Source organism: Lagenorhynchus albirostris, chromosome 15 (assembly GCF_949774975.1).
Source record: "Lagenorhynchus albirostris chromosome 15, mLagAlb1.1, whole genome shotgun sequence".
Taxonomy (NCBI): Eukaryota; Metazoa; Chordata; class Mammalia; order Artiodactyla; family Delphinidae; genus Lagenorhynchus; species Lagenorhynchus albirostris.
In genome coordinates this window covers 40,447,651-40,462,399 of record NC_083109.1, presented here as the reverse complement: position 1 = coordinate 40,462,399, position 14,749 = coordinate 40,447,651, and the positions used below count along the sequence as shown (strand labels likewise).

The window sequence follows — 14,749 nt, the reverse complement described above, 5'->3', positions numbered from 1 at the left end:
TGGTCACAACATCTATACATGGTCTCCTCGTGTGGCTGCTTGGGCTTCCTCAGAGCATGGTGGCTGGGAGTCAAGAGTAAAGTATTCCAAGAGGGAACCACAAACTGCATTGCTTCTGTGACCTTTCCTTAGAAGTCACCTAGAGTCACTTATCCTACAAGTCAAAAGCCAGCCCAGATTCAAAAGGAGGGAACATAGACACACCTTTAGATGGGAGGGGTATCAATATGCAAATATGATCGTTGTCACTACTCTGTTCAAAATGATATAGTAGCTGTCCACAGACTACAGGCTAAAATCCAAACTCCACAGAATGGCATAAGGTCTCCATAATTTATTCCTCACATAACAGTCAGTACTTTCTTCCACTTTATGATCCCTTAGTTATGAGCTATTTAGAGTTCCCAGAATTCAGTCTTTTGCAGGTCTTTGTGGTTTTGCATATGCTGTTCTCTCTGCTTGAAATGCTTGTCTCTTCTTTCCTGACTTTTCCTTGCCTATTCCTGTGCTTTCTCAAATACTTTTATATGTTACATCTGTTATAGTCAAGTACTAATTTCTCACTCATTGCACTTATTATTATACAATGCCAATATGCTAAATATTTTACATGCGTTACATTAATTATTCTCGAACAATCCCATGAAGTAGGTTGTTACTTCCATTTTCCAGATAAGAAAAACAAAGTTAGGAAAGGTTATGTAACTTGTTCAATATTAGGCATCTAGTAAGTGGCACATCCAGGAGATAGACCCAGGTTTATTTGATTTCAAAGTCCTTCCAAATAACTACTATCCTATACAGACTAAATTTATAATAATTGTATCAGCAGTTATCTGGCTTTTCGTCTCAGGACAACTTTTTGCTCCTAAAAATAATTGAGAATGCTCCAGATATTTTGTTCATGTGGGTTATATTTATTAATATTTACCGTATTAAAGATTAAAACCAAAATATAAAACAATATTTTTGTTTAAAAATAAATCCATTGCATGTTAATATAAATACTGTATTTTGATAAATAACTGTATTTTCTGAAAACAAACAAAAAAGGTAGAGAGAAAAGTGTTATCTTTTGCATTTGTGCAAATCTCTTAAAAGAAGCCAGCTATATTCTCCTTTCTGCCTCTGAATTCAATTTGATGTGATATGTTGTGCTGGTTGAAGTATGTAAAAAAAAATCCAGCCTGCCACAGATTGTAGCTGGAGAAGGACAGAATATTTTAATGGCCTTACCAGATAATTGTGCATACTTTTTTTTGGATAGCACACCAAAACTGAACAGGTGGTGGTTTTTTAAAAGTTAGTTGCAATATGAAATTTGAAATCCTATCTATGAAATTTTTGCACATTTTACGCTTATAAGAGAATGAGAATAGGAAGATAAATAAATATCTTAGTATTATTATAAAATAACAGTTTGATACTAATGATCCCCTGACATGGTCTGGGGACTGAACATACACACACACACACACACACACACACACACACACACACACACACACACATGCATATATAAGATTTAAACTGTACATTATCTGAGGACAAGTTGGCCTCTTTTATCCTTATATATGTACACCTGTGGAGGTATAGCTGCTTCTTTTTTTAAAAAATTTTAGTTATTTTTTATACAGCAGGTTCTTATTAGTTATCTATTTTGTCCCAAACTCCCAATTCATCACACCACCCACCCACCCCCACCGCTTTCCCCCCTTGGTGTCCATACGGTTGTCCTCTACATCTGTGTCTCTATTTCTGCCCTGCAAACCGGTTCATCGGTACAGTTGTTTCTTGATGGTGTCACCTTTGGGGCTGGGTGTGCTTGGCTCTGGAATTGACTGTTTGCTGACCTCTCTGGTCCTCCAATCCTTCTTTTTTTTTTTTTTTGCGGTACGTGGGCCTCTCACCGTTGTGGCCTGTCCCGTCGCGGAGCACAGGCTCCGGACGCGCAGGCTCAGCAGCCATGGCTCACGGGCCCAGCCGCTCCACGGCATGTGGGATCTTCCTGGACTGGGGCACGAACCCGTGTCCCTGCATCGGCAGGTAGACTCTCAACCACTGCGCCACCAGGGAAGCCCCCTCCAATCCTTCTTTCAAGCCTTCACACCCTCAGCACCTCTCATGTATAATGCATAAGATCTAATTAATTATCTGTTCAATACATGAATGCCTATATTATATAGAATTTACCTTCCAATTGCACAGTACTAATTTATTTTCCAAATTTTAATAACAGTTACTCCAAGAGCAAACTGGACATTTTTGGTTTATTTAATACCATTGTGTCATTTATTTGAGAAAGAAGTTTGAGTCTTTGCATATTTTATAGTAACAAGCCTGAACTTAATGTTTTTTTTTTTAAGTAACATTTATTGATTACTTATTATGGGCCTGATACTTTCCTAAGTACTTCACATACCTTATTTATTCCACAGAACAGCTCTATGAGAGATTCTGTTATTTTCCTCATTTTACAAGTGAGGAAACTGAGTCACAGAAAGATTGAGTAAATTGTTCAAGGTGGCTCAATTGGTAGGTGGTAGGGCTGAGATATGAACACAGATTCTTTTGCTTCTAGAATCCTTGCTCTTAACCACTGCACTACCTCTGTCTATCCTGACTTAAACACATGTTTTTTCTTTTTTAAACCACTTACTTTAATATAGAGTCCTACGTTCCCTTTTAAATCTAAAATTCTGTTTTTATAGATAACTTTCACAGTAGACCTTTTAATGCCCTTTTATTTTTGTTCATAGAGAAAAATATTAGCAGAAAAATACGTTGGAGAATACAAAAGTTAATAAAATGAATTTGGAATTACTAGCAGTTGAAAAGTCTTTCCTGTACAATTAACACAAACATTTATCTAGGAATCCCAGGGGAATCAGTTCTGGGGTCTCCCATACTAGCCCCAAATTGCCTTCCTCACTCTTATTCTTTTTTAAAAAAAAATATTTATTTATTTGGCTGTGCCGGGTCTTAGTTGTGGTATGCGGGATCTTTGTTGCCACATGAGGGATCTTTGTTGCAGCATGTGGGATCTTTAGTTGCGGCCCACAGGATCTATAGTTGTGGCATGCAAATACTTAGTTGCGGCATGTGGGATCCAGTTCCCTGACCAGGGATCAAAACCGGGACCCCTGTGTTGAGAGCATGGAGTCTTAGCCACTGGGCCACCAGGGAAGTCCCCTTACTCTCATTCTTGATTGCTGGAGGTACACAGCTTGATTGCTCCCCCTTCTGAGGCACTCCTTCCATCACCCCCCAACCCACCTCTGCAACTAGGCTAAAGAGAAAGTCCCTCTGTTTCAGTGGTTCTCAAATTTTAGTTGTGTCTGATCCACTCAGACAGCTTGTTAAATCAAATTGTTGGGTCCCAAACCCAAAGTTTCTGATTTAGCAAGTCTGGGGTAAAGCTTAAGAATTCACATTTCTGCTACGAGTCCAGGTGATAGGACCACACTTTGAGAGCTATCCAGAACTACTCCTTTTAATCTCTGCTTCCCAAGACAGGTTTAATGGTGGTTATGAAATGGAGCAGGACCCTATGGTCCTTGCCCCCATGTCCTCAGCCTGCCTTTTGTCTGTGGAAAAACTTTAGCTGAAGAATAAGTTTAATCGGAGAAATGAGAAAATGCAGAAACAAAGGAAAACAGTCAGAGGAGACCGAATAATAATAATTTAGTCATTAAGCATAGTCAGGGACCTTTAGTTCCTTCTCAAGGGCTATAGGTAATATTCTGAGCCATATCCTGTGAGCTGTCTTGTTAATATTCTGAGCCATATCCTGTGAGCTGTCTTGTACATACTGAAACCCCCGCCAGGTGGAAGAAGTTGACTACATGATGACCAGACTGTAGCCATGACATAAGCTGCCACAATTCCAAGAACTGGCCTCAAGGAGATGGGAACAAACCGACCCTGGAACTGAAGACTGACTGTACTTAAAACAATCCAGATGAACACTGGTCAGATCACCTCATGATTAAGATGACTGTCAGAGCTGACTGTGCTGTTTCTGCATGTAGCCCCCTCCCTCCACCTATAAAAGCTCTTGCTCACTGATTGTCAGTCTGGGGAAGTTGGCCTTTGGACAGGCGTTGCCCCCTGGCCCGCTTGCCAACATCCAACATCCAAAATAAAGCAAACTTTCCTTTCCACCAACCTTGCCTCTTCTTTATTTGCTTTTGAGCGGCAAGCAGCCGGATCCCACTTTCGGTTACAGTTACATGGTAACTATTCATGTTAATAGTTACAAGGAAACATTAAAGAGATTACATAATGTTACTAGGTCTTGGTCTTAGATGCTAGAGGCTAAAAGAAAGGCCACCGGCATTTTCCTTCTCCCCAGGGCAAGGCTAGCCCTTTCCTCCCACATGTAATCCAGGCAGAACTCTAGTTTTCCCTACTGTGTGGGGGGCTTGCAAGGATTGAATGAAATTAAGCTCTTAAGTGACATCTTAATAAATGATGACTAGTTTAACTTCATTCCGCAACACATCGCTAGTCTGCCAACCACCCAGATAAGACGATCACATCCTTCCGGCTCATTAAGAGGCGGGGTGAAGAGAGATAGGCAACGGCGCCTGCGCAGCTCACGGCGAGGCTCCAGGTGGTGTCCACCCTGCACCTCCCCGACCAGGTGAACCACTCCGGGGCAGAGGGAGGAGACCAAGCAGAGTGTGGGCGCCTGCTTCCGGCCACGTGGTTATGCTCACGGCCAATGGAAAACCTTGACGTCACCCTCGCTTCCTCACCCTGGCAACGGGTGGGTGACTACTTCCGGTGCTGTGAGGGCTCGGGGCTGACGCGGGTGAGTGTCTCTCTTTCTCACGCTGTCCGCGCCCTTGCCGCCGACGTGCGCTGCCTCTGTCCGGGCGCCGCGCTCTCGCTGGAACGTCCTCTCCGGGGCCGGGTGCGGGCGGCGCTCCGGATGCCCCTTGCTGGGGGCGGTGCTGGAGGAAGGGACTCGGGACGTCCCTCGTGCCCGAGTCTCGGTCGCGCGTGGGGCCCGCGCCGGGCCCCTCCCAGCGGCTGCAGCTTGGCGGCTTCATTCCCTCTCCGGGGAAGGGACTGTCTGTGTGTGGGGAGGGAGTTCTTGCAGTTCTTCACCCACTTTGCAGTCTCGGGCTGCGGTTTCTCCGAGTTCGAGGTTCGTAGAGACCCGAGGGTGTGCGCCCTGGTCCTGCGTGGCAGGTGGGGGAAAGCAGCCCTGTAGTGTAATAGAGGCCTGGTTAGAGTCCCGGGGAACGTTAGCATTTACTGCTCAGGTGGAGAAGGAAGAGGAAAGGACCAAGAAGATGGAAAAGGAGCAACTGGAGAGGGTGGAAAACAGGAACTGGAGGTGCCCTGAAAATAGAGGGCATCGTGTTTCCGGAAGGAGGGAGTTCAACTTGATTCACCTCTGTAGGGGAGGGGAATGAAAGGTATTTTGGGGACCATGTGACTGAGATCATTGCATACTAAGCTAAGGAATTTTCATACACTTGGGAGTATAATAATTTGCTTTTTTGTTTAAATAAAGCTTTCCCCCCACTTATACAAAGCAGTACCTGCTTACTAAAGAATATCTGGAAAATGTAGAAATATTAAAAAAGAGATCATCTGTGGCTCCACCAGCCCCAGCCCAACATTTTTTTTTTTTTTTTTTGGCGGTTCACGGGCCTCTCACTGTTGTGGCCTCTCCCGCCGCGGAGCACAGGCCCCGGACGCGCAGGCTTAGCGGCCATGGCCCACGGGCCCAGCCGCTCCGCGGCACGTGGGATCCTCCCAGACCGGAGCACGAACCCGTGTTCCCTGAATCAGCAGGCGGACTCTCAACCACTGCGCCACCAGCGAAGCCCTCAGCCCAACATTTTGATCTCTTTCTTTCTACTTTTTTTTTTCTTTTGGTTGCACTGTGTGCCTTGTGGGATCTTAGTTCCCCGACTAGGGATTGAACCTGGGCCCTTGGCAGTGAGAGCACTGGGAGTCCTAACCACTGGACTGCCAGGGAATTCCCTACATTTAAAAAATAGAATATTCTTTTTTTTTTTTTTTTTTGCGGTTCGCGGTCCTCTCACTGTTGTGGCCTCTCCCGTTGCGGAGCACAGGCTCCGGACGCGCAGGCTCAGAGGCCATGGCTCACGAGCCCAGCCGCTCCGCGGCATGTGGGATCCTCCCGGACCGGGGCACGAACTTGCGTCCGCTGCATCGGCAGGTGGACTCTCAACCACTGCGCCACCAGGGAAGCCCCCAAATAGCGTATTCTTAACCTACTTAGCATCATAGTGTATGTGTATAAAATGTGATTTTAACCAAAAAGCATGTTTTATACATTGTGTCTATTACACGGATTTTTTTGAGATATAATTCATAAAATTCCACCCTTTTAAATTTAAATTTCAGTGGTTTTTAGTATATTCACAACGTTGTGCACTCATCATCACTATCTAATTTCATAACTTTTTCATCACCTCCAAAAGAAACTCTGTACCCTTATAGTTACTCACCATTGATCTCTCCTCCCCTTGTTCCCCCACCCCTGGCAACCACTAATCTACTTTGTGTCTATGGATTTTCCTATTCTGGATACTTCATGTAAGTGGAATCGTATAATATGTGGCTTTTTGTTGTCTGCCTTCTTTCACTTAGCATAATGTTTTCAAGGTTCATCCATGTGGTATTATGTATCAGTACGTCACTCCTTTGTATGGCTGAATAATATTCCATTACGTAACTATGCCACGTTTTGTTTATCCATCATCAGTTGATAGACATTTGGATTGATTCCACTTTTTGACTATTATGAATAATTCTGCTATAAACATTCATGTACAAGTTTTTGTGTGGACGTATGTTTTCAGTTTTCTTAGATGTATACCTAGGAGTGGAATTGCTGGGACATGTGGTAACTGTTTAACTTTTTGAGGTACTGCCAGGTGTTTTCCAAGGTGGCCTGCACAAGCAGGATATGAGGATTCTGATTTCTCCATATCCTTGCTAACACTTATTGTCTGTCTTTTTGATTATAGCCATTCCATTGGTTGTGGAATGGTATCTTGCGGTTTTGATTTGCATTTCCCTGATGTCTGATAGTGTTGAGTTTCTTTTCTCTGTGCCTGTCGGCCCTTTGTATATCTTTGGAGAAATGTCCGTTCAATTCCTTTGCCCAATTTTAAATTGAATTAAAAAAATTTTAAAGAAATTTTAAAGTTGTATGGGTTCTTTATATAGTCTGGACACAAGTCCCTTATCAGATTGCAATATTTCTTCCATTTTTTCCCGTCTTGTGGGGTGTCTTTTCACTTTCTTGAAGGGTGTCCTTTGAAGTACAAAAGTTTAAAATTTTGGTGAAGTCCAATATATCTGGTTTTTTTTTTTTTTTTGGTTGTTTGTGCTTTTGGTGTCATATGTAAAACCACTGCCAAATCCAAGATTATGATTTACTCCTGTTTTCTTTTCCCTAAGAGTTTTATATAGTTTTAGCTCTTACATTTAGGGCTTGATTTATGTAGAGTTAATTTTTGTATATGGTGTGCAGTCCAACTTTATTCTTTTGCATGTGGCTCTCCAGTTTTCCCAGCACCATTTGTTGAAAAGTCCTTTTTCCACTGAATGGCCTTGGCACCCTTTTCAAAAACCAGTTGATCGGAAACACATAGATTATCATTTTCTTAACTATTTCTCTATGTTGGGTATTTAAGTCGCTCCCAGATTTTTGTTTTTCTAAATTATCCTATGTTAAACACAGCATAAAAGGCATAAAACCTTTTCTGTATTTAAAATTATTTTGGTAGAAAATGTTCTCAGAAGTGGAATTACTGGGTCAAAGATGAAATAAGTATGTTTTGGAGCTCATTTAATGAGGCATTAAACCTTCAATCTCATGATGTTAAGAGCAACAAAATGCTTCTTTATTCATCAGTTGCTATAGCTTAAGGGCTGGATTTCTCTAAAAGCCTTTCTCTTAAGATGAATGGATTCCATGACTTCCTTCCTCCTTCAATTGCTTCTAAAAGACTAAGTAAATCTACAGTGAAAAACTTCAACACCAGAGGCAAACGGGACATGTGGTAGTGTTCTAAATGGCTTAATGGAAAAAAAAAATAGTGTCATCACATGCAGTAGGAAAATGAAACAATCTTTGAGAGAAATAGAGTCAAGATTTAGACCTTAAATCAGTGCCATAAAAGTCCCTGAAGCAAAGAAAGTGTTTTATTCTGAGTTTCTCTTCTGCCCTTGATAATCAAGTTAATTTACATTCATCTTGGTCCCAGAGACAGAGAACTTAAATCTTCTCTTTTTAGTAAATAGTACCCACTTAAAAAAAAATTCAAATATGAGATGTTATTAGGAGAAAAATCAATTTTCCCTTTCATCCTTGCCCCTCCCTCTTCTCCAGTCTCCCAGTACTCTTTAGAGGAATCCATGGTAGTATTATTTGTGTCTATATAGACTAGTTCATATATAAAGTATCTCTGGGGAGCGGGTATATACAAAATTATATATTTTAAGGCTCTTGGTACTTTCTGACACATTCCTTTTCAAAACGGGTACATCAGTTTATGATGGCAATACAGTGCTAATTAGATTTCTTTCTTCTTTTTTCTTGTATTTCTTTGAATATTCTTTCTTTAATATTGGATATCCAGTTTATATTTCTTTTTTTATGTATTGCCTGCTCATGTCTTTTGGCATGCTGTTTGTCTTGATTAGCATTGTCCTTTATGAGATTTATTTTGGCAGCCTTTTGTAGATGGTTGTTTTATGACAGCCTGGATTTGGGGAGAAAAGTTAATATGCTTTTTGTAATGCTTATGCTAAGAGGTATGTGAGCTGAACAAGGGTCAAGGCAGTAGGGAGAAGGAAGTTAAATGCTTGAGAAGAAATCTATAGGATTTGGAAACTGGGCGCAGTCCAAGATGCCTACAAGGTGAGTTAGAAAAGGATGGTATATATTTGATGTCAATCTTTGGTCATGATTTATTTTTTTACTCCTTAGTCTTAACTGTAGAGATCAAATACTAATTTTATTTATTTTTAAATTAGGATTATCTGGGGTTTGTGTGGCCCTAGAAGTTCAAGATCCAGAAAAACAAAACCAAAAAAGACCTCTTGGGCCAGTATTTTTTAAAAAATTAATTAATTTATGGCTGTGTTGGGTCTTTGTTGCTGCACGCGGGCTTTCTCTAGTTGTGGTGAGCGGGGGCTACTCTTCGTTGCGGGCTTCTCTTCGTTGCGGGCTTCTCATTGTCGTGGCTTCTCTTGTTGCAGAGCACGGGCTCTAGGCGCACAGGCTTCAGTAGTTGTGGCACGTGGGCTCAGTAGTTGTGGCTTGCGGGCTCTAGAGCACAGGCTCAGTAGTTGTGGCACATGGGCTTAGTTGCTCCGTGGCATGTGGGATCTTCCCAGGCCAGGGCTCAAACCTGTGTCCCTTGCATTGGCAGGCACATTCTTAACCTCTGCACCACCAGGGAAGCCCTGGCCAGTATTGTTGATTGGCCATGTTTTTGTCTATTCCTTCTGTAGGTGGGATGAGTGTTGAGAACCTTCAGAATATGGCATTTCTCCTCTTAGTGAAGGTTTGAAGTGGGATCCCATAGGCTTGCCCTATTTTGGGGCTTGGACTTGGCTAGTTACCTGTGTTCTCATAAATAAATGTATAAAAAAGCTTTTTTTTTTGTAAGTAATGAATTCAGATTTTCAAAATCAAAAGGTACACAATGGTGAACAGTGAAATTTCCATCCCTCCTTTGTCCACCAGTCACCCAAATCTTCTGGTAACCACTATTAATGCTATTTTTTGATATATTCTTCCAGATTGTGCTTTGCATATATATATTTAACTGTATTTTTTTCTCCCCTCCCTCAAAATATGGTACTGCATATACTTCTGTACCACGTGTTTTTTACTTGCTAAAATGTCTTCAAGACTGATCATTTCATATTTGTATATCAAGAACGTTCTCATTTTTTCCAAGAGCTGCATTTATTTTTAAGCACGTCCATCAAGACATACTGTTGGTCCATATCTTTCCCATTACAGACAGTCTTTCAGTGTGTATTTATAATTTTGGTTTATTTTGCCCAATTGTCCATGTTGAGTTGCTGCTACTAGCAATGTATGAGAACTCCTGGTTCCCTATATCCTCAAAACATGGTATTATCTTACTTTTTTTTGTTTGTTTGCTAGTCCAATGATATGTGAGTGTAGTTTTATTTTGCATTTTTCTTCTGAGTGAGGTTTAGCATCTTTTTTTTTTAATATAAACTTATTTATTTTTTAATTTATTTTTGGCTGCGTTGGGTGTTCGTTGCTGCGTGCGGGCTTTCTCTAGTTGCGGCGAGCGGGGGCTACTCTTTGTTGCGGAGCGCGGGCTGCTCATTGCGGTGGCTTCTCTTGTTGCAGAGCATGGGCTCTAGGCACGCGGGCTTCAGTAGTTGTAGCACACGGGCTCAGTAGCTGTGGCGCACGGGCTTAGTTGCTCTGCGGCATGTGGGATCTTCCTAGACCAGGGCTCGAACCCGTGTCCCCTGCATTGGCAGGCGGATTCTCAACCACTGTGCCACCAGGGAAGCCCGGTTTAGCATCTTTTGATCTGTTAGACTGTTGTATAATTTTTCTGTAAACTGGGATTTGCCCACTTCCCCCCCACCCCCCCTTTTGTCTTTTTGTTTTTTGAGACATTTGTTGGAATTCTGTTAGGAAGGTCAGACTTTTAATGGGTTCTGAGTTAAACAAAAACTGATGTTGGAGTAGAAATTGCTTCATTTCTAATTGAATTAAAAATATTCCAGTAACCATTGGGAGCTGGAGGCCAGATTTGTACATTGGATAGCCTGTCTACTTGAGTTCCTTTCCCAGTGCAGCAGAACTTTGGGGCCAGCATTTTTGGGGGAGTTTATTGAGATGACATGGTTTGCTAAATAAAAAAATTTCAGATAGTCTCTGAGGGATGGTAGATTGCTTAAGAAATTGCATATTGATTCATCTTCCACATTTTATTTTTTTCAGACAAGCTTGAGAAGTAGTGTTTTTAAATCTCTCACATATATTAAGAGTGCCTATTACATCAAATCTTATTCATTATAAAATATAGATGTTCTAACTTGTTATTCATGAAAAAAAATGCATCTGATGACAGTGAGTCAGAGTAAGTTTTATAGCTCATACTGCTTGGATATGGTTTCATTTAAACTGAAGCTTTGAATTTTCCAAAGCCTGAGTTTTCACACAACTATGTTTGTGGGACAAGTGGGCCCAAGCTCATTTCATGGCTAGGCCAGACCTCATGGCAGGTATAGACTGGCAGATGAACTGCTAATCATTTAAATTGACTTCGTCAACCGACACAGGAATAAATAGTAACCTATCTCAAAAATAACCAAAGTCAAATAAAGGTAATTGATGCAGATCCTTGTGAAGTCGTTGGAAGAAAATCCATCCTCAGGGAGAGAGCTACCACCTAAAACAAAAACAAAAACAGGCATTTTAATCCACTGTTATGTAATTAACCTCAGCACTCTTTTGTAATCAAAATTTATGAATATATGTAAACATTTAAATACAACAGCATATATATATGATTTAAAATTATTTGTCCTTTAAATGAAATGACATATAATAAAAATTAAATGAACTCTTTTTAACCAGGAATTAAAGGAAGTTAAAATACCATATTGCAGTGCTTCACAGACCATTTCTGGTGTGAAGGACCAAGTTAAAAATTTTTTTCAATCCTTTGTTGACCATTTCTTTTGTAAAATGAAAAAAACAAAACAAAAAAACCACAAAACCTCCAAACAAAACAGAGATATGGAACTGTGAATGAAAGATAAAAGTAAAAGCTCATAATTTTATTAGATGTAGCAGATAAAATTGTTTCAAAAATATAGTTATAAACAAAACATGAGGAAATAGAAAAGAATTACAAAAACTGTACACATTGTTTATTGAAAATGTGCACGTAGATGTAGAGAACGGACATGTGGACACAGGTAGGGAAGGGGAGGGTGGGATGAACTGAGAGATTGGGTTTGACATAAATACACTACCATGTGTAAAATAGATAGCTAGTGGGAACCTGCTATATAGCACAGGGAGCTCAGCTCGGTGCTCTGTGACGACCTAGATTCATGGGATGCGGGGTGGGGTGGGAGGGAGGTCCAAGAGGGAGGGGATATAGGTATACATATAGCTGATTCACTTAACTGTACAGCAGAAACTAACAGCATTGTGAAGCAATTTTACTCCAATAAAAAAAAATAAGGCAGTTAGTATATGAATAAAATAATAATCTCTTGCAGACTGGTAACAAGCACTGGTCTGCAGCCCACACTTTGAGTAACACTGTTCTTTTGGACTAGTTGGCTAAGTCACTCTTTACGTTACTATTTATGTTTTCTATTAGAAAAGACTTGTGCTCCTCCTTCCCCATTTCTCAGTTTAGAATAAGGTATACATTTTTACCTAACAGTGTGAATCTAGGTGTTTAAGTAGTTTCAACCACATGACTCTGGTATTTTCTTCAAATCTCTGTCGAGTTTTTTTTTTTTTTTTTTTTTTTGCGGTAGGCGGGCCTCTAACCGCTGTGGCCTCTCCCGCTGCAGAGCACAGGCTCCGGACGCGCAGGCTCAGCGGCCATGGCTCACGGGCCCAGCTGCTCCGCGGCATGTGGGACCTTCCCGGACCGGGGCACGAACCCGTGTCCCCTGCATCGGCAGGCGGACTCTCAACCACTGCGCCACCAGGGAAGCCCTCTGTCGAGTTTTAAATGATCCACTTTTCCCCAGTCTGAAGTGTGTTCTGCCATCGTTATTGTTATTAAGCCAAGATTGCTAGAAGCTTGTGAATTTGTGAGAAAAATTGGAAACTTTGTGGTTTAAGTTGCTTGTAATTTGTTTTATTAAGTTTTGTATTTTATCATATCTTTTGAGAACCTCAGAAATAACGCTTTCATGAAAATTAACAAGTATATGCACAAGTGTTATTTTAATTTCTTGGTTTAGTCATATAATTTTGTTAGCATTTGTGTTTTTTTTTTTAAATGAATGTATGTAATTAATTTATTTGTTTTTGGCTGTGTTGGATCTTTGTTGCTGTGCGTGGGCTTTCTCTAGTTGCTGTGAGCAGGGGCTACTCTTGGTTGATGTATGCAGGCTTCTCATTGTGTTGGCTTCTCTCATTGCGGTGGCTTCTCTCATTGTGGAGCATGGGCTCTAGGCTCACAGGCTTCAGTAGTTGTGGCACATGGGCTTCGGCAGTTGTGGCTCGCGGGCTCTAGAGCACAGGCTCAGTAGTTGTGGTGCACGGGCTTACTTGCTGCGCGGCATATGGGATCTTCCCAGACCAGGGATTGAACCCATGTCCCCTTCATTGGCAGGCAGATTCTTAACCAGTGTGCCACCAGAGAAGTCCCAGCATTTGTCTTTTGATTGAGCTGTGAAGTATTACACTGTTTTTCTTAAGCGGTTCTTCACAGGCAGATGTAAATCTGTATCTTCCTTCATTTCTTTAAGCAAGCAGCAATCTATAGCTCTTAAATGTTTTCACCACACACCAAAAATTGTAATTATGTGAGGTAATGGATGTGTTAACCAACCTTGTTGTGGCAATCGTTTTGCAGTATATACATGTATCAAATCATCATGTTGTACCCCTTAAACTTATACACTGGTGTATGTCAATTATATCTCAATAAACCTGGAGAAAAAAATAAGCAGCAATCTAGGCTTTATATCAAGGCTCAGTGATGTTGCCAGCACTGCCTGTGGTTCTAGAATGTCCCAGAGGTTATTAGCATTTGGTTTGGAGGGAGTAGAAAGTGATATTTGTTATGTTGTGGTTTTCTTCAATGTAGATAAAATGAAAGATAAAATATCTTTGGACTCAATATGAAGTCTTTTTACAACAGTTCTTTTGTTTATGTGACTTCAAGCAAGTGCTGTCAGTGAACAGAGAGATTTAAATTCTAACCTTTGTATATTCTTTGTATTACCCAGTTAAATAACTTTAAAATTAGGTTTTTAATTTTTTTTTGAAAGTTAGCTGTGCACAAATTTGTATGTTACGTGTGTGTTAGTGGAAAGAAATGCAAACCCTCTTTGCCTGTTTTCCTTTAGAGTAATTCCTCTCCTGCTGTGCTTTTGGATGGAAGTATGCTCTTTTCCCAGTAGAAGATGGTGATCTTGGAGAATGACCATGGAGAAGGGGATGAGTTCTGGAGAAGGACTACCTTCCAGATCATCTCAGGTTTCGGCTGTTAAAATAACAGCTAAAGAGTTGGAAACAAAGCAGCCCCATAAAGAGAAGCGAGGGGGCTTTGTGTTGGTGCATGCAGGTAAGCTCTAAGTGGGTGAGTTGGAAGATGAAAATAATGTTTTTTTCCCTTGCCTTGAAGTACACCAGGAATTGAATTTCATATCTGGAGGAGGCAAACTGCCAGAGGAGCTGGAACCAAAGAGACTGACTTCGATAGAGTGAGGGCCTCCCCCTAGCTCCCCACTTAGAAGATCTTATAATGACGACTCTTCCTTTGTCTCCTTCACTCACCTACTCTATTATTTACTTTTACCCCATATTTAGGTGTTGTTAAAACCAGACACAGTAATTGTTTAAACTCTGGTTTGTGTTTTTAAAAATAATGCTGCTGAAAAAATTTTATTGACCCCATTTTTGACTTTATCCATCTTAGAGTATAATTTACACAGTCTTAGAGCTAGTTTGCCTTTTTAATATTATAAAAGAGGAACCTTAAAACCAGAG

The 14,749-nt window shown here is 40.9% G+C and overlaps 1 protein-coding gene across 5 annotated transcripts in view; it reads left to right on the top strand.

The window, feature by feature from the left end:
* The first annotated feature begins 4,581 nt into the window (after nucleotides 1-4,581).
* Nucleotides 4,582-14,749, top strand: part of TASP1 (taspase 1) — a 275,170-nt gene continuing 265,002 nt past the window's right edge. For 2 of the 5 annotated variants that reach the window (XM_060122574.1, XM_060122575.1), the window contains exons 1-2: nucleotides 4,586-4,816; nucleotides 14,107-14,324. In XM_060122574.1, coding sequence (XP_059978557.1) covers nucleotides 14,180-14,324 — 145 coding nt within the window. In that variant the 5' untranslated portion in view covers nucleotides 4,586-4,816; nucleotides 14,107-14,179. Of the gene's footprint in view, nucleotides 4,817-14,106; nucleotides 14,325-14,749 lie in introns of all 5 variants that reach the window. The other 3 variants (XM_060122576.1, XR_009535136.1, XM_060122573.1) reach the window with 3 other exon arrangements.